The sequence below is a fragment of the Pinus tabuliformis genome, chromosome 9 (assembly GCF_031772625.1).
Source record: "Pinus tabuliformis cultivar Carrire ecotype Pingquan chromosome 9, CPIR1, whole genome shotgun sequence".
Taxonomy (NCBI): Eukaryota; Viridiplantae; Streptophyta; class Pinopsida; order Pinales; family Pinaceae; genus Pinus; species Pinus tabuliformis.
The window spans coordinates 1,729,444,018-1,729,465,560 of record NC_142307.1 but is presented as its reverse complement, the minus strand read 5'-3'; the positions used below and the strand labels follow the sequence as shown (position 1 = coordinate 1,729,465,560).

Genomic DNA, 21,543 nt, shown 5'->3' with positions numbered 1-21,543 from the left:
TACTTGGAAATTCCTAAGCCAAGAGGGAGCTTAGGTACATTCCTTCTGTAGGAATGAGTACATTCCGTTATTGGAATTGATATATACTCCCTAATTGGGAGGGAGAGATAGACACATCATTCTAGTCTTTACCTTGGAAGACAGAATGGAAGATTGGGTAATCATCTAGCATTCGATACTCTTGGAGGATGAGATAAGAGTAGTTGTGGACCGATATTCTTTGAGGACTGGCTATCCAAGATAAGAATAATCCAAGGTAGGTCATACTCTGTGAACAACCGGGTGGAGTAATTATGGTGTCTATGAATCATTGGTCTCACCAGAATTGTGCTCTGATCCTCTGGATAGAGTTGTTAGTCAAGGCCTTGCTATGTGACAATGCTGGTTGATATGATGTTAGACAGATGGGTTACCAATTTGATTCTTCTTAAGAGAAATTATTTAGATTGAGAATGACCAAGTACCAATATGAATACCTCCCTAATTAAGAAGGAGTGTTGTAAAATGTAACTAGGTTCGGTCTTCATAATGACATGTAATTATGATCTTTCTAAATGATGAAAAGAACAAAATAAAATTATTTTTGTAAAGCTTGCTTCATGGGTTTCATGAGCAAGAGATTTTATTTGTTAGTGTCTCCCATTGGGAGCCTTAGGATTTATCATTAGAGTCAAAGAGTTAATGTCATGTATGAAAAGCTCTTCTTGAGCATATGTAAAATAAATAGAAGTCTATGTAGTCCTCCAAAGACAAGCACATAGTCCTCTCTTCATGTCAGCTTCAAGTCACAACAACTAACTCATGTTCGCTTCTTATTATGGAGACACATCGGTTCACAAACTCATGTTGGCTTCTTATTATAGAGACACAATGGTTCACAAACTCATGTCGGCTTATATATAATGGACAAACCACTATAAATAACAACCTCAGCCCAATTCAAAAACACAGAAATTCGGACATCATTCTCTGAGTTTTTCGGATGTCTGTGATAGAAGAAAAGTTCGGGTTATCTCTGATTCACATAACCATTTCAGTGAAGGCCAGAATTCGGTGAAGGCTACAGTTTCGTGGGAGGTAAGGGAATTCGGATCCCTCTAAGATTTAGGTCACAGTGACAACAAAAAGGTGCCAAGTCAGGATGTCAAGTTCAGATAAAGAAGGAAGGGGTTGTGAGGAAGAAATGAAGGGGCAGTGAGGATGATCTCAGTCATCAGAAACTCGGATCTCTTTCTGAGTTTCAAATGGATGCAAAAGGAGAAGCAAGATCGAGTCACAATGTCAAGGGTTCATTATTGTGACAAGAAAGGAGGTCTCGATGAAGGGAAATAACTTTGGTTTAGGACTCAGTGTCATTGTTGAAGGAGAAAGTTTGGTTTCCTTGACAAACATAGCGATCACAGTTGGGTGTCATCACATATGGTGTGAAATGTGAAGTAGAAGGAACGGAGGAAGAGTAAACAAGAAGATGGAAGAGGACTTGTGTCTTGGTCTTGGGGAGGCTATTAGGTCAAGGGTCTTGGTCTTGGTATTCGTCAATTGGAATCTCTATAAGAAGAATTTGTGTGGGTTTTCCTCTCAAAGAGTGAGAGTTTTTGGCCCTAGCCCATAGCCTAAATGTTTTGTCTCTTGTATGTTTATGTTCATGCATTGGTTACTGTTTGATGAAGAAGAATACTAATAATCTAACATGAAGAAGATCCTAAACTAAACATGTAAAAAGAATTTCACAAGCAGTCACTAATAGAAGAGAAATCACCTAATATTAATGCCCTGGATTTCTCAACATTAGGCTAAGTTTTGCCTCTTCTTGGCCTTATTTTGCCTCTCCTTCATCCTTGGTTGGCCTTTGAATTTTTTGAACTGTATATTGGTGAGTTTTGCAGGCGGAATTGGCTCTAAGTTGGTGTTTTCAGGTGTCAAGTACCTTGCAGAATTCTTTGGCAATTTAGGCAAGTGATCTACAAGGCCTTAGGCCTAGGGTTTGCTCTCTAGAGTCTAAACCCTTACTTTGTCACTGTTTTGCTACAACTTTCTGAAGCATTGATAATAATTGTGAAATTCATGTGTAAATGCCCTAAAATTCACCTCTAAATAGTCTAAACACACTAATAATTTCATAGTAAAAATTTTCTAGTGTTTTGGCTACTTGGGAATTGAATTTTGAACTTAGATCTACTTGTTAGCTTGCTTGAATATCTCTGCATAACCAGATAGATCAGATCTGATATAATCTGAGAAGAACACTTTATAAGGCATAAAATTGGTTGATGTGATATCTAGTATATTGTCTTAACATCTAAGTATCTTGGGCAACAATATTTTGGCATAAATCTTTATTTTATGGTGACTAATATCTCTGCATAAAATGTATGATCAGATCTAATATTTTCTGAATAACACATCTTAAGGGGGCTAAAGGTTCAATCAATGTACATTGGCAAATCATTAGGCAACTTATAAGTCATATTCAGTTTTATATGCTTGATAATTTCTTGGTTTGAAGTGATATATTTGTTGCTGTCCTATCTATTACATAAGACATGTTTAATGATCTAATTGGCTCATTGTGTTTCACGCTTTTGAAGTCTAACAATTACTTGTCTTGTGTTAGATCTAAAAATTGTTAATTTGGCACGAAAATCACTCATATAAGCTATAATCTTCTTTGGGCATTTTATCTCTTAGTTGGCATCAAGTGATAAGATCACTAATCATTATTGGAATATTTGTGATTGACATTATTGTGCTTGGAACATTCCTAAGGAAACTATTGGATAATTGTTAAACACATTAATATGTCTATCTTAAACACATTGGTATCTCTTATTGACCATTGGCATCTTAAATTGTGATTGTGGGTTAAGTATTGCAATCTACTATCATTGGAGAAGTTTATTTGGCACTTGATAATTTGACACACCCTTGGTAATAAGATTGTCTTTTCATTTATCAATAGTACTATTGAAGACTAATCATAACTTAAGTAGTTAAACAACTAAACAATCTTAATCCAAGACTCTCACATTCCTTGCATAAGCATCCTAGGCCTAGTTGCATTAACAATTTACCTCCAAGCATAATTTTGGTTGATAGACCACTAGGACCACCTTTTATCGCCTAGCTTGAGCGATTCAACACCTTTCTAGTGGTTAACATAGTGACCTTGCAGTCGTTAGAGCCACAATCCCTGCAGTGTCGGAGGCACTGGGTGGTTGGAGCATAGGGGGAGGTATCGTTAATCAAGCCTCTGCTTGCTTCCCATTAGCTTCCATCCCAAAACCTACTCTAAAGATTGGTCTCAAAACAGTTAAGAGGAAGGTTCCATTTAGACTAGGCATATAACTTAAAAGTAACCAAGATCCTTGCATTTCATCTAGATCTTAGGACTTGCATCTCATATAGGTTAGTGAAGCATCTAAGCAGTGGTTGTCCATCCGGTTACTTGGTCTTAAATTATAATAAGCAAGAATTTTGACTCCATAAGGCATTGGTTTCATATCTAAATCTAATCTAATCTTTGAGTCTTGCTAAATTTAACCAAGTAGCTAGGCCACTCAATCGTGTCTCTCGGGCTTGTTGGTGTCAACTTGCCTTCCACCTTCACATTTCCATAGGGACTACCCTGCATAGTTTGTTGTTGGGAAACAGCTAGAACGGAGTGGGTGGGGATCAGAGTGAAAACCCCCACCCTAAGTCGTTGTCGCGGTGCCTGTACAATCTAGGCAAGACAACAACTCCAATGAGGAAGAATTCGTGTCTGATGATGAAGAATTTCAAATTGGTGATGAGAATGTGCCATCTAGAGTATCAAAAAGTACCACAAGTCATACACAAAAGAAGTCTAAACTTGGTGGCCTCTATGGGAAGGTGTTGATCTTGCAATAGCAAGATTTTTTCTTTCATGTGGCATTCCTTTTAATGCAGCCCGTTCACCTTATTTTGAACAAATGGTCCATGCTATTAACGATGGACCTCTGGGATATAAGGCACCAAGTTATGAAAAGCTTTTCATTGTGATGGTGGATAAGGAGAAAGCATGTCTTGAGAAGACGATGTTGCCAATGAAGGCATCTTGGAGTCTAGATGGATGCTCCATTCTTATGGACAGTTGGACTGATTGTCAGAATCGTCCATTGATTAACATAATTGTCTCTTCCATTTCTAGTCAATATTTTATGAAGGCCACTAATAGTTTTGGTCAAGAAAAGAACACTTTGTTCTTGAAAAACCGATTATGAGATGCCATTGTTGAGGTGGGGACATCCAATGTTGTTCAAATTATTACCTATGCAACTCTAGTTTGCAAAGTAGCAGGAATGATGGTCCAAAAGGAGTACAAGTTAGTGGCAAATCTGATTTTCTTTTTTTTAATTACAAGTCTGATTTTTATTTCGAAATCATTGTAGACATCAAATTTTAATTTTTTATTTCTCTAGGTATACTTTCTAGACACCATGTGTAGTGCATTCTTTGAATAATGCACTAAAAGACATCAGGAAAATTGAATGGATTGGGATGTTAATTGAGAATCGCTGCAAAATTCAAATGTTTATATGCAACCACCACCATTCGCAATCCATTTACCACAAGCATGCCAAATTGGAGCTTTTCAAACAAGCAGATACTAGATTTGCAACATACTTCATTTTGCTTAAACGACTTGTGGAGAGATGGAGTCGGGAGAATTTATGGTTTGGAAGAGGTTTACCCCAGTGTTGTTAAAATCGCAATATTATCGTATAAATGTGATATTTTCAACAAAAAGATAAAATCGCGCTTAGTACTCGAAATTATTTTTTTTGCCCAATTATTTCGAAAAAAATCGCGATTTTTGGGGAAAAAATCGTATAATCGCGATTTTTTTTTTGAGGAGAAGGAGGTGACCCAAGCTACCCCTATGACCTGTCACACATAGAGGACGTGGTCTACCTCCTGTAGCTCCTAGTTCTTCAGCTTCTAGAGCATAGCAGACTCCATAGTCTACTACGGCCTGCCAACTCCACTGACATCTACATCTAGAGGGGCAAAGGAAATCAGTGGTATTAGACTTTAGTTATTTGGTTCATTTCATTGTATATGACATTATGACTCATGATATGAGATACATTATTATATTTTTTGTTGATATTTTGAGGTTGAGTTGGGACTCATGAGTCAGGACTTACTATTCAGGACATGATTCACTGTTATGTGTGATTTTAGCACTAGAAATGATATTAAACATCTTATATATTAGTTCCTTTATCATATTTATGTGTCAATGTATTTATTTTATGTTGTAGATGGTTTAGATATTAAAAAATTGAAAAAAAGATGAATATTTTGTACCAAACGATTTTTTCCCGATTATTACCGATTTTTTCCCGATTATTACGATTTTTTCTGATTTTTTCCTCGCGCCGATATTATCCCGATAACGATTAGTGCAACATTGGTTTACCCAATCAAAAAGGTCTTCAAGCAACTTCGCATGGAATTAGGGCATGAGAGCAGCTACTTGAGATCTTTATACTTCGATATACAATAATTGATGACTTGTCAAGATGTCTTTCAGCAAAGATAATCTCTAGGAATATTCACCCATTCATACATGGCCCATGCAATGATGCAACGCTGTAAAAGATCAAAATTTCCCTAATTTCGCATAAGAAAGCAATAAATTTCAGACTTGTATAGCGAAAATCCTAGCAACATTCATGTGACAAAGTAAAAAACAAGAATAAGCTTGAAAAGCTTACTTACATGTACAAAGGAGTATATCCAATCATCACAGTGTGGCAATAATGAAGGTTCCAAGACAAGAGAGATAGATCCAAACATCAAAATTTATCCATAACATCCAACTCATCCTCCAAAAGGGAATGTGAAATTCTCAAGAGCTACTCAATCCCAATCTAAGTGATGATGATGAAAATGAATCATCTCACTTCTATTTATACAATCACTAATGAGTTCAATTTGCCTAATTTGACCTAATTGAGCCCCAAATAATAAAATGATGTGCAATAATAACATCCCTTGGTGACAAGCCCACCAAAATAGCTCAATAACACAATAAGAGGATCAAATGATCAACAAAGTGAGTTGTTGGGCCTTTGAGAAGGCCTAATTGTGAAAATTCCTATACTCAAGGAACCCCTACTACAACAAAACAAAATTTGCTTCACCTACTTGATTTTAATATACATTATCAAGTTATTTTCTGAAAAATATTGTAGTACATTACTTCTACAGGCTACACCAATTTAATTTGATTACATGAAACAAGAAATTGAGCAAAGAACAAGATACATAGGACACCGTTATTTTTGGACAAAATAGTCCCTCGAAAAACCCAATGCGGGAAAATCGTGCAGCATCTCTGAGAGTTTTATATTATTAAGCAGTAGCTTTGAATACAATGTTGGATACCGTCCCGGCAATCCAGTTACAGAGAAAATATAATGGTGAAAAATTGAGTGAGATTACCTCACTTCACCAGGTAGTTTTCGGCTGATCTGACAACAAAACTGGCTAACCTTGGCTATCTCTTTGTTGGCCCTATGTAGGCCCTTTATCAGCCTTATAGGCTCTGTCACAGCCATGTGCTGTCTCTTCTGCCTCCTGGAGCTTTTGCATCAACCTCTCCCGGCTGTTCCAACAATTCCAGATTTTTAAGTGAAGTAAACTTCCCTTCAGCGCTGGCCCTTCTGGCTCTGCGTCAAGCCTGTGTGGGCCCAAACTGGCCTAGCGTCAGTCCCTCTAGGTGTTGCACTACCTCCACTAGTGGCTCTCTGCCTCTCGACCCAGTATTCCCAAACTATCCCTACCCCTTTGCTATAGAATGATCACTTAGTTCAAATTTCTTAGCTTCTTAGCCTCAGAAATCGAACTCTAGATCAATTTGTTCTCTTCGTGTGTAGTTCTAAATGAACCCCAAGTCTCTTTATACTTTTCTTATAGAGACTTCAATGGCTGAGATTAAGTCTTTAATCAATGACTAAGATTAAAACTTGACTTGATCAACTTTCTAGATCATTCTCACCCATATTTTTATTAATACCCATTAAAAATTTAATTTTCCTACGTTTAGACTTAGGAAACCCATTAAAAATATTAATTATTTTAATAAAATACAATCCGGGTGGAATTTCACCAAACAATTTATGGGTTCGTTAGAACTCGTGTTCCTTAGCCTCTCCACCAATTTTCATTGCTAGAGCACATCTCATGCTACCAAAAACTAACACTCCCTCTTAGCGAGGAATGTGCTCTAGCAACAATGTCCAACTGCATGCTGCTCTGTCTCTAAAGCATCTCATTTCCGCATTGTTGCTGCCACCAACGTTGTGTTGTTGTTGTTGATGCTACTGTATTGTTGCCCATGACACTGCCACTGCCACTGCTACATCTGTACTACAACTCCCTTTGCATCTGCTGCTAACACTACCACTGCTAACTCTGCACTGTGTCATTTTCCAATTGTTGTTGCTCAGCAACAAAAAAACATCTAAAATTTCTGAACTAACTTTTTTCAGAATAATACCAAGTGAATGTTGGAATCTTAATGTTACTAGTCTCTGACCCTCTGAATCTTTTGAGTTGCTGCTGACTTTTACATTGTGCCATCTCCACTGCTACCAACCTTGCTCCGCGCTGATCAATCTCTGGTCTCAGGCTATTGCATCTATCTCTCCAATCAACCCACTGCATCTCGCTACAGCAAAATCTCGAGCTCCCATAGCAAGCAATTGATCCAAGAGGTGGGTTCCTCAAGGATCCTACCCATGTGTAGTCTACCCCATCCCTCCTGGAGATGTGTGGGCACTCATGGCAAACTCATCTTTGTCAATTTTTGCTGGAGTAGCCTTAGGATCATGTTTCTCACCCTTATCCTTTTGCTTCAAAGGACAATGGGATGCAAAGTGGCCTATCTCGCCACATTTGAAACATTTCACCTTTGAAATGTCATTCTTCCGCTTCTGCTTTTGTTTCCCTTTCATGCTAGCGCTGCATTCTCCTCCTCCCCCTTGATCTTCATGCCACTCCCACTGCTACCATTGAGGTTGACCTTAACCAAATCCCTCCTTAATTCTTCCCGTTGAAGGGTTGCCCACACCTCCTCCCATGAACGTAGTCTTTCCCTGCCCAATATACTTTAGATGAAGACTTTCCCTTCATTTGAGACTCCATTGAGGGTCGTCCTTACCATCGTGGTAGACTGAGGAGTAGACCCCACTACAACAAGCTAGTCTCTGGTGTCCTGAAGAAGTTGAAGATAGGACTTAACCCCTTCTCCCTTCTGCATCAATGTCCGCTGCAACTTTTGTTCTAAGTACATCTTTCGTTGTTCGAAAGAACCTTCATACAATGAAGACAAAGCTTCCCACATTTCTCGGGTTGTATCTTTGCCCTACGAGTGAGAGACCACATGGTCTCGAACTCCATCGAGTATGAACCTCTTCGCCTTTCCCTGCTCGACCTTGTACTTCTTCTTCTGATCATTGCCCATGGGAACAACCATAACACTCTTGACGTAAGCTTCAAGATCGTATTCCTCCAGAATAGCTACAAGTCTGGTCTTCCATATGACATAGTTGGAAGCTCCTTCCAACCTGTCCTGATCTCTGAGCCCATATGATGCCATCTCACACAAACAGTCGAATTGACTCCTCTAGTCACTGCTCAACACTGGTCTGCTGCTCAGCAAGTGAAAAATTCGAACATTTAGCAAGAAAAGTCCTCTGAGGAGAAAATTCCTCTTCTATGTGCCTTTGCTCTTTTCTGATGGATTTATGCCCCTGTAGAAACTGCACCCTTCAAGCACTGCGCTGAGGCTCTACATCGCTCCCTCTGCCTCTGCAAGCTCACAAACTGGAAATCATACCTCTCTATCAACTCTCTCAGAGAGAGCTTTCCTTGGAATCTCGGGAAGGAATGCGCAATCCCTTCAAGGGGATTCGAATTGCTACCAAATGCAACTATTGGCTTCTCTGCTCAGTGTTGGATCTACTCTTCATGTTTCGCAATCAATCCTCCAACACCATGTGAAAATTCCTACACTCAAGGAACCCCTACTGTAGCAAAACTGAATTTACTTCACCTACTTGATTTTAATATACATTATCAAGTTATTTTCTAACAAATACTGAAGTAAATTACTTCTGCAACCTACACCAATTTAATTTGATTACATGAAACAAGAAATTGAGCAAAGAACAAGATATATAGAACACTGTGATTTTTGGACAAAATGGTCCCCAGAAAAACCTAATGTAGGAAAATCAGTGTAGCAGCTCTGAGGGTTTTATATTATTAAGCAGTAGTTTTGAATACAAAGTTGGATGCCCTCCCGACAATCCAATTACAGAGAAAATATAATGGCGGAAAACTAAGTGAAATTACCTCACTTCACCTGGAAGTTTCCCACTGATCTGGTAGCAGAACTGGCTAACCCCGACAATCTTTGCGTTGGCCAGGCATAGGCCCTACATCAACCTTACAGACTCTGCGTCAACCTAGGCTATCTCTTCTACCTCCTGGAGCGTTTGCGTCAACCTCTCCTGGCTATTTCGGCAGTTCCAGGTTTCTGCGTGAAGGCAGCTTCCCTTCTGCGCTGGCCCTTCTGGCTTTGCCTCAAGCCTGCATGGGCCCAGACTAGCCCAACATCAGTCCCTCTAGGTGTTGTGTTGCCTCCACTAGTGGCTCTCCACCTCTCTACCCAGTATTCCCGAACTATCCCTGCCCCTCTGCTGCAGAATGATCACTTAGTTTGAATTTCTCAGCTTCCTAGCCCCAAAAATCAAACTCTAGATCAATTTGTTATCTCCGTGTGTATTTCTAAATGAACCCCAAGCCTTCTTCTTATACTTTTCTCATTGAGACTTCAACGACTGAGATTAAGTCTCTAATCAACAATTAAGATTAAAACTTGGCTTGATCTACTTTCTAGAACATTCTCACCCATATTTTGATTAATACTTATTAATACTTTAATTTTCCTAAGTTCAGACTTAAGAACCCATTAAAAATATTAATTATTTTAATAAAATACAATCTGGGTGGAATTTCACCAAACGGTTTCTAGGCTCATTAGAACTCATGTGCCTTGGCCTCTCCACCAATTTTCATTACTAGAGCACATCCGATGCAAAAAACTAACACTAATGAAGTCCATAGTGTGTCATGATGTGAGAATGGACCTCAAACATAGTGGATAAGGGGTTGGCCCCTTGTTATCCAAGCAAATCCCTGTGGTACCCCTAAGTGGGTGTGAAGGGCACAAGGACATCCTCATGGGTGTCCAAGTGGATCGAAAGTACATGAGTTACTCTGCCTTTTGTTTTTCCACCTTTCTTCATGTCTTTTGCCTTTGGTTGATTTTTCTTCATAATTGCTCGGGGCTCTAGGGGATGAGAGCATGATGTATAGTATATAGCAGTCGATGCCCCCTTAAGGTGGGGCAATTCATCGCCCACCAGGGGTCGAGACAATCATGGGTTCATCTAGGGCCCATACTAACCAGGGTGATGGCCATGGATAAGGGATAGAGCTGGAGGGGGTTCATTTAGGGCCCATACTAACCAGGGTGATGGCGATAGATAAGGGGTAGAGCTCATGTTTGGCTTTTGCCCACGTGCTAAATTTGAATGTCCAAGCCATCTTTTGCATTTTGTGGTACATTGTTTGTTCAGAGTGGCCAAATTATGCTTTTTCTTTTTTTCTTTTTTACTGCATCAACCTTTGGGCATCGTTCTAGGCCTGACCTAAGGTGGGGACAAGGGGAGGGGAAGGCTAGCCCTATGTGGACCCAGTGGACACATGTGGACCTAAAAGGGAAAAGAGATTAATAGAGCTAGAATGAGTGGAAGGGAGTGATGTATATGGTGTCGGGAAGCGGGACCACGGAACCAAAATTGGGATTTCCTATGTAGTGCTAACCCTAAAGTTAATGGCCAATAAAGGAGATCCCATGGGACTAAGATACATGGATAACCACGAAATTAGATAGTGGAGACAAGAATACAAACCTAGCCCACTCTTTCAGCTGAATACCCCCACAAATCCATGCCCAAAAGTTCCCATGAAAAGTAAGGAAATTACTCGACTATACTAGTGAAAATCCATACCTTCGGGGTCGGGAGGTTCACCTTCAAACATGCAATCATAACAAGTGAGCGAGGGACCACATGGTTAGCTCAGGTGGCGGAGATAATGAGACATCGAGCTATCTGGTGGCTGCAAGGGGCTGCTGTCTGTTGACTGAGGACCATCTAGGAGAAAATTTTCTCCTATATAAAATACCCAAAGGTAGTGGGTAAAAGTTCCTTCTAAATGTCAACATTAACAACAACAAAATTTGAGACTAAATTCACTGGTATTTCCTCTTCAATGGTGATGGGTAAGATGTAATTTGTGCATAAAACTAAGAATGACCTGTAACAACTCAAAACATGTGCACTTATCTAATATTCATTGTAATAAGTCCCTTTACTTCTCTATGTCACTTGGCAACAACACTGGTTGCCATCTTTCAGGTTAAACCTTTAGGTCATTTTTAATAAATTACTCTGTTGTACAATAAATTAAGCAAAAAGCCAATCAACAATGCCTATTACACATCAAAAACCTGTCTACACAAAATGAATCTCAACATGATGTAACCCAAAAGCAATATCACAATCATATGGACAGTTCACAACAGCAACGTGCTGAATAGTCCTATATTTACAAGCAAAAAATGTAACCAGAATTTTCACCTGAAAATTTGACACGAGCTCCTTCCAGCTTTCGTTTTCTTCCCTTGTCAAATAGATACATTGATTGTCGATTCTCGTCTCCTACCTGTCAATGCAAGGAACTATCATACAACTTGAAAGAAGATGCTATATTTAGCGTAGTTGCATAGATATTTTTCTAATGCTGGATTGCTTGATGAGACTCATTGACATATTTTTGTGGTCATTTGTGGACATTAATAATGTTATCTTATAGATTAAAATACATAATGTAACATTTCTCTATGCAATGTATTATTATTCATAAGAAGGTTTGAAATTAAACCAGTGTAGACTCATCTTAAGCCCCAGACCTATAAAGCACTGAGATGGATCAAATTCTTAATGTGCAAATTTTTTATCATTTAACTGGATGTCATGTATTAGATCTCTTGTATTAGATGATTTAAAAAACTACACAAGAAATTTAATCCCTCTTGTTGGTTGATAGATCCGGGTTTAAGATGGATGTCACTGTAACATATGTATGTACACGCATAGTTATTTATTTGTTATTTGATTTGTTTCTTTTTGGTCATCTAACATTACATGATAGCATCTTCCCACCATTATTGGGCTGTTGAAAACCTCATTACTCAACGTACAAATAGTACCCAATGACAAATAACTTTCAGCTTTTCCCAATGACAATCAACTTAAAGCAAGTATCTCTAAATTTCACCTTAATTTTATTTTTTCCCTAGTTGACATCAGATTTATTTAGAAATATGATAAAGTTTTCCAACGTTATTTTAAGTTTCATAAAAGGGAGCTCTCAATGACAATTAGAAACTATAATATAAAAAGGAAATTCTAAACCAATCCTGACGACAACAGATTAGATATCATCCCAAATCTGCTTACACTAAGTAACACTTGCATACAAGACTATCATCTTAATCTTTTTTTCTTTGAAATCTTGTAACATTGTCAAACATTTTATATTTTGATATGATCATTGGATTCTATAAGTTCATAATATCTTTTTTTCCCAAATAAGTAAGTCATTTTATGACTTAACAATTTTTTGCATCTTGATCTAACATATATAACAATTTTGTCAGCCAATCTATTGTACACAACAGTTTTCTATCCAATACCATTTTTAGAAAACAAAGGTAGTGATAATAACTGTGATTTTCATTAACGTATACATAAACAAGAGAGAATTCACTTAATTTCCAAACTAAAGTTTCAGAAAAGTTACAATTAATAAGCTTCAATATAGGCCAATTGAAAAAGGGAAACAGGTACAAGTTTCAGATGTAGTACAGGCTTCAGAACTGGCAGCTACAAAATTTCCAGAAATAGGGAAATGGCATATCTAAATTTAAGTGGAGGAAGAAAAATAATTATATACATGATCTATAGACATAGATGTATGGGCAGGAATTTTTAAAAATGCCTTTCTTTTATTTCATTCTTATATTCTTCTTTTCCACATCATGGGGCCTGTTACACCACTTTCAGCAGGGGTACCCCAAAATTTCTAAACACACCATTTGTGAGACCAAATGTGTGCAATTTATGACCCTGTAAGGCCATGTGGATGTTGAAATTTTGATGTTCTATGTTGTTACAATCACTTAAATCCAAAACTTCTTTATGCTGCAAAATAAGTCAAGTAATTGTAGATAGAACATAAATCATATAAACCATATGCCATAATGAACAAGGTTCGTATACTTCAGTGGTAGTCTCTAATACAAATGTAACGAACACAGTTCATATACGCAGCAGAATAATCTTCAAAACACTTGGAAGACGTAAACATCCATTGTAGGATAGGTAACTGTATATTGAATATTATAAAAAGAATTGATGTGATGATTACAATGAGGGTGAGGGTCTGCTTATATACCCTAGGCAGGTACCTCTTCACCAACGGTTATGTCCTTAGGGACATACATTTTCATTAACTAATTAATCATTATTTATTGTTATTATTGTTTATATATTTGTATTCATAACATTGCCTTCCTCTTCAAAAAGCTTTGTCCTCAAAGCTTACTGATGAAAGACTTGATTTATTTTCTTGTTTCAGATATCTTCTTGTGTCTGAACTTTCATCTCCATTGATATCAGACGATATGATGCTCTGAGTGATAAACAAAATTGTCAGACTGAGAATGGATCAAACCATCCTAGATTAACCTTATGTGGAATCTTTCGATCACTGGAATTTTGTAATGAATTGTTATCATAGGACTAGATTCTGCAAACTTCAGTATTTCTTTAACATAAATATGTTGTTTCCAATCTGAATGGTTCACATATGTAGACTGACTTAGTTGTCTACTTTTGTGATTTGGATGTCAATAAGGAATTCTTCTAGTTGGACTTTCCCTTATCATGTGTGTGGTAGTTCCTTGATTTATTTCAGGTACTGTCGTTGTTGAATTGGTTACTGAATCATCACTTGGAATTTCCATTGTTTGAACTGCACTATCTGAATTGATTTTAACTTCTATAGGGTTTTTATCTTCTTGATTTATGATATTGACTGGATCAATATTTGTTCTTTTATCTTCAAGTTGGATTGTTACAACTAGAGACTCCAATACTTCTTCTTGAATAAGCTATTCTAACTTTTCATTTAGTGCCTTCTTGTCACTTTTAAGCTTCCTTATTTGCGTAACAAGGTTTTGGTTATGTTTCCTTAGATGTGAAAGTTTATCATTTTCTGAATTATTGACTTTGTCCTTACTATCCTTCTCTTTATCTTTTATACTTTTGATTTGTTCTAATAGTCTTTGATTCAGGGCTTTTAAGCGCAAATTTTCTTCTTCCTTCCTCGATAGATTCTCGTTAAATTCCTTCTTAGAACTTCATTTTCTTGCTTTAATTTTTGCTTCTTAACCTTGGACTTCTTGATATGTTCAAGTATTTCTGATTATGGTCCCTTAGGCGCAAAATTTCCTCATCCTTTTCTTTTGACTTATTGTAAAATGTGTCTTCGAGGTCTTTATATTTCTTGAAAAATAATATTTAGATAATGATATTAATTTATTAAGATATTAATATGTAACAACTATATTAAACGGCTAGTATTTTAAAAATAATATTTAAACTGTGATATTAGTTTATTAATTTATTAAAAACAAATATTAATAAGTAACCACTATATTAAACAACTAGTTTTTGAGAAATAATATTTAAAATAAATAAATAATCAAAGTCAAACTTTAAAGGAGGGGAGTAAAAAATTATAAAAACGAGTGAAGACCCTAATCGAAACAAGATCATCTGATAAATAAAATAACTAATGGAAATAAAATAAAATAAATTAAAAATAATTAATGGAAAACTAAATAAAATAAAACAAAAATATACACAAGTGAATATATATATATATATATATATATATATATCCAAAGAAAAAATAATCAATAAATAAAACGGGGTCAACAATAAAATATGGGGCTCAAGCCCATTAAACAAATAACAAAAATACATAAAAAAACACGAAGGATCAAGAAAATAAACTCTAATGAAGAATAAATCAACAAAAAATACTATAAAAATGATGCCAATACCTACATAGATAAACAAACAAACAAAATAAATCCCAAAAAAAAGCCTAAAAAACTAGGAGGACAAGACAGAGACCCAACTTCTACTAATATTCCAACCATCATCTCTATTCAAATTATTGGGTCTTTTCTCAATTTCTAGGACCTCCCTCAATTTACGATGATGGAAATGACTAACCTTAGCAACGACTTGCGCCTCCTCAATGCAAATGTGATGCTTAGATTTATTTGCATGCTCTGCCAAAGCAGAGGAGTGGGTCTTGCCATGCTTGATGTCACCAGCATGCTCACGAATCCTTTGATTAATCGAGCAACCAGTCTCACCAATGTAGGTAGTCCCGCAAGAGCATGGGATAACGTAAACACCCTTCATATTCTTGGGGTCCATTGGGTCTTTTACAAATCTAAGGGAGCTCTGGATGGTATTTAAAGGCTGAAAGATTGAAGCCACCTTATGCTTCCTTAGGATCCTTGCAATCTTGTCAGTGGTCCTTGGATAAAAGGAAGAAGACCCCTTTCTCTTCTTTGACTAGTTTCGATGGAGGTGATCCTACCCTACCTAGTCACCCTTCTTCTTGTTTTAGCATAAGTCATGGGAGCAGTTCTGATTTGACGAAATTGAAGACTTTATCTAGTCTTGGTACAAGTTATTCTTGAGTACCTCGATTTGAGTTTGAACTAGTTTTCAGTGATCAAACAATGTCCTTCCTGTGGCCTTTATTGGAGCAAAGGTCAATCGAAGTATCCTTTAGTCACAACACCCCCTTGATTTGAAACAACAAGGCTCTGACTCGGTTTGGAGTTTTGTTTCAGTATTAATCTAAGGAGTACTCACACCCAAAGTCTGTTGGATAACTCATGGCCCTACTTACACATTCACGAGAATGCACTTCTGAGCATTAAAAGGTGGCAAGATATATCTCTGCAGCTTGGTCAGAACAATGGATCTAGATCGACATCCAAGTATTCTAAGGTTTCAGACTAGCTTCTGAACACAAGACCGAATTCCTTCTTGGCTTAGTAGACTTGTATTTGGGCTCTCTTAGGTTTGCGTTTCGCCACAAGAAGCATTTGAGCTTCATTCCTGACTGCAATTCACTACAATAAAGCCAGTGTTCCACAGAGACGCGTCCTCCAAAGTCGGGTGCACGTACCCCTCGCACCCCACACACCCGGGATGAGGGGACGTCTTGGGAAACTTTTCCCTACGTCCCCCTTTTGGGGAGACATGGGGAGACGCAAGGGGGGACATTTCCCAAGTGTGGTGGACGCGACTCCCCAAAAGGGCGTCCCCCCCAAAATGGGCTATGCATCCCCCTTAAATTTGCTTGTAAACAATGATTTATGATAGGGAAAACCTAGTATTTGATCATATTGCCCTACTAATGCTATGCAATTCATGGTAATGTTAAATTCTTAAAGTAAAAGGATGAAACTATCCTTTATCTTTCATTTTCATCCTTTTCCTTAAATTTTTAACATTACCATGAAATGACTCGAGATGTTTGAGAGTGGTTCTGACCTCATTGGATTTCATATGCAGAAAGTAGAATTTTAGATCTCACTCAAAATCCAGCAGACTTAACCAATTTTTCAGGAATTCAGGATTGCAATGTTTCCATTGCATTTTGTCATGTACAAGGGTATGAAATTAGTATTTAATCAAGAGCACCAAGCCCTTTGTGTACTTTAGAGTGACTTTTAGACTCATCAATCCACTGTTTTTGAGTTTAGTTATATCAATTTACTATTCTAGTCTTTAGGTTTCAGTATCTATTATAGTCTATTTTGCTTAGTACTAATTAGATTCTAGAATGATGAATGATGAATTTAATTTTTAAATTGATGTAGATTCTAGAATGGTGAATAATGAATGATGAATATGTATTAGAGTATTTCATTATTGAATCTCGTGGTCTACGGATGAATCGTTTATGTATTAGCAAGGATGATGAGTATGGATCAATGTATTTCATTACTTAATTCAATTATGTATGTATCATTGTATTTATGCTTTCATTATTGAAGATGAATTTGAAATATATATATATATATATATATATATATATATAATAAAAAAATTATATACCCCGACATCCCCTTGTCCCCCCTAAATTTCCTTAAAATTTGATGGTACTCCAACACATCCCCCTTGTGCGTCTCCCCATCCCAGAGTCTTGGTGGAACATTGAATAAAGCATCTAACCCTCATCTCTAGGCTATGATTCACTATAGGAAGGCATTTGAGCTTCATCTCTCGCTGCAAACACCCTCAGGAAGGCATCTGAACATCATCTTTGGTTGCGAACACCCTCAAGAAGGTATCTGAGCTTCATCTCTAGCTGCAAACACCCTCAAGAAGGCATTTGAGCCTATTTTATAAGCTACAATCAACCGAGCTATTGTCAGATTCTATAGATTAGAAGAATAGAATAAGTTGATTGTTGAATTTGGTTCAGTGTACTTGCTATTGTGTTGTGTTGAAGTATTGGCTATAAAGCACCCTGATAATTGAACAATCAATATTGTTTGCAATGGAATTAAGGCATTCCAGATTGCTATTAATATTGTTAGTGTTACTAATATCGGTATCGGAAAAATATCGGCGAGGGTCCAGAAAACATCTTATTGGAAATATCAATGAAAATATCGGCAAACATAAAAGAATGCATAACATATTCATTTTTTTTTCAGATTTTTAAACATATAAAGCAATAACAACATGAAATAAACACATTGGCACATAAGTATGAAGAAAGCACTAATATATATGATGTAATGGATGTAAAATAAAAATGATACATCAAAGGCGATACCAAATCCTGCTAATCCTTGATAATTGTACAATCAAGGACTCAAATGTGAAGAACCAATACAAAATAACATCACATATATAAAAGTATCTCATCATCATGAGTTATAAACTTATATGTAGCAAAACAAATAAAACTAGTAGCTATCTATTTGAGACTAGTGCCCTCTCTCTAGCAGCGATCTTTCTGTTTTTTTCATCAATTGCTTCAAGAGCTTTTTGTATAACCTCCGCAATAGAAACCATGCAAGGAATTACATCATGTTCAAGGAGTCTAGCGATATGGTATTTCAATCACGTAACCCTCCTAACATCTTGGTCCCACACAATTTGCATGATAGATATGCCTGATTTGTCCCACCATCAGGCTCCCCATACTCCCAAAATGGGTCCAAGGCTTTTGGCATATTTGTAGTGAACTAATTCAAGCCTAGGGCACAAAAAAACAAAAATTTGGCATTAAACCCCCCAACACAAAAAATAATAAGTAATAACCGCCTCATTTAAAAAAAAAAAAAAAAAATTACTAAATTATTTGCAATGTGAATGAAAAATGGCAATAAGAGGGTGCATAAGAAAGTTGAAAAAAATGAAGCTTGCTCTCCAAATATGGAGAAAACCCTTGCATTGGCTCATGGGCATGAAAATCATAGAAAATGGAAAAAAAAAAGAAGCAAAATGTTGGTAGGCAAAGAGGCAAGCAAGAATAACCCTAAATCTATGAAAAAATCATTAACATAGGGGTTTTTAAGAACATACACGTTAATGGAAGAAATGAAGTTTGTCTCACTATTCTTCAATCTTTGATCAATAAAAAAATCGTAGTTGGTGGTGATAATGGCTCTTCAATCCTCAATTCCTCCTTGACAACTACCACAACGCTCTCCCCCTTCCTTCTCCACCACTCAAAAAATTGAAATGAGTAAAAAAAAATGAATTTTCCCTTTTCTAAGTGTGGCCTAACCAGACCGCCGATTTTTCTTATCATCGTGCGATATTTTCGCGAGATATCGGTGATATCTCAGAAATATCGCGATATTTTCTGGGAGAAAAAATATCACGATATTTTATCGGCGATATTTCGGCTCCCTGAAAATATCGTGATATTTCCAAATATTGGCGATATATCACTGATATTATCAACACTGAATATTCTAGCTATATTGTTAACTAGCATTATGTGTAGAAATATATGCTATGGTATGAATCAACATTGCAATGATCGCAATCAGGACTAAACTAGCATGGGTTAGGAAAAAGAAAAAAAAACGTAAAAATCGGGATAACATAAGTAAAAATCGGCAAAATTAAAAAAAATACAAAACAAATTAAAATTTTGAAAAATCGTCAATTTAATCGTTTAAGGGAAAAAAATCGCAATAAAATTGCAATTTTCACAACACTAGATGAATGCATGAAGTTCTATTGCTATTCTGCTGGGAGCACTAACTGGAATTAGAGCCCTAAGACAAAAAAAATTACCCTAGGATATTGCAATGGTATCAAAGTTGTGCACCCTACCAGCTTGTGAGTGCATGACCCTCGTATGCTTCCAACATTACATTAAGAAGAAAAAGGAGCACCCATCATTCAACTATGGGAGACAAAGTAGGGCAAGGAGGACACGACCCTAGTGATCTCTTATTGGCAATAATTCTAGAGCAACAACAAATGACTAATATGATCATACAAGAGAAACAACAGTTAGCCCAAGGGCAGCAACAAAAGAGGCAACTCATTGTCCAACCTATAAATGGTTTAGGAAACAATGGTTTGAATGCTTGTAATAGTAGTGGTGTTGAAGGGAGCAACAGCCACAATCCTGGCTCTTTCAATATTGTAGCTCAAGCAAACAATGGGGTAACTAGTAGAAGAAGTCACAAACCCTTGCTTCCTCAATTTTTAGATAATCAAACAACAACTCAAGGAGCAACAAAGCAATATGGACTCTTTAATGAGTACTTTCGAGAGTATGCAGCACTAGAAGAAAATACACGAGCAACCCTATCTTTAAGAGAATACAAGAACATCAAATATCAAAATAGACCCAAGGAATAGAAAAATTAGAATTTGATGTGCAAGGTAGGAAAGTTGTCGATCCCCTTATTTGATGGATCATCAAAATTCTATCCAAGGGCTTGGGTACAAAATTTGGACACCTATTTCTGACTTAATCCCATGTAGAAAGCAAAAGCTGTCCAATTTGCCACTTTACATTTGGAAGGGAAAGCACATGAATGGTGGTACCATGGACTAGTCACTTTGGGACACTCCAGCATAACATCTTATATGGAATTCACCCAAGATTGATAAAGCATTTTGATCGAAGGGATTTTAACATGCATTTCAAAGAATTGGCACAGATCAAATAGACGGGGACAACAGATGAGTACATTGCAGACTTCGAACAAACAACAGTCATGGTAGCAAACCATTCGAAGCAAAGGCAAGTCATGCTCTTCGTATAAGGCCTAGCTAAAACATTACATGTATGGGTCAAGGCCTTCAAACCTACCACATTACATGAGGTGCCATCACTAAGACTCGAGATATGCGTGGTGCAGCACCAAAGTAAAGACTCCACCCATACCAAAAATCCCTCCAAAAGATAATGACAAGAAGACATCCCTAAAAGATGAAACTAAGAAGAATCGATAGGATAACAAAACTTGAAACAAGCTTAGGAGAAAGAAGCTTTGTTTACTTGCAAAGAGTCGTGGGAGCTTAGTCTAATGATTGGGAAAGGGAAAGATTCACTCCATTAAGTATTGTCCGATGGTGACAATGAGAGTGATACAACACATACACCAAGCAAGGAGCCTAGCATTTTTGAAAAAGCACCATCCCTGAAAGAGGCTAAGAAGCGACATTTGAGAATTGAAGGAGGTACTATTACCACTCTCTCAGGAGTCCCTAAATATCACACCTTCAAAATCAAGGGTGTTATATAAGTGCAACAAATCATAGTATTTATAGATGGTGGAGCAACATACAACTTTATTGATGCAGTCGTGGTGGTAAGGGGAGGCATCCCTGCCCAAGAATTTGAGAGCTTCGAACTAAGGGCCATTTATGGGTATCATATGACATACACACAAGTAGTACCACAATTGAGTGTCACACTTGTTAAGTATACACTTACTGATGATTTTTATGTGATAGAATTGGTAGATACTAATATGGTTCTAGAAGTACAATGGTTGCACTTGTTGGGGAGATTCATAATGAACTACCAAGCAATGGAAATGGATATTTGGGACCCAAAAGGTAGCAAGGTGGGTACTAAGAGGCATGATCAATGGGGGTCCCCAAGTTGTAACAACCAATCAAATGGAGGTCACATCCAAACAAGGAGAAGTAATTTGCATGGCAGCTTGTAGAAGTACAAGTAAAAGCTTACAATCTAATGAGCCAAGATATGAAGAGAAAGTTGAGCATG

General features: G+C 37.1%; 1 protein-coding gene across 3 annotated transcripts in view; it reads right to left on the bottom strand.

The window, feature by feature from the left end:
- LOC149155623 (uncharacterized) overlaps positions 1 to 21,543 on the bottom strand; it is a 328,425-nt gene that overhangs the window by 34,715 nt on the left and 272,167 nt on the right. For all 3 annotated transcript variants that reach the window (XM_089445820.1, XM_089445821.1, XM_089445822.1), the window contains one exon: positions 11,742 to 11,826. In XM_089445820.1, coding sequence (XP_089301946.1) covers positions 11,742 to 11,826 — 85 coding nt within the window. The remainder of the gene's footprint in view (positions 1 to 11,741; positions 11,827 to 21,543) is intronic.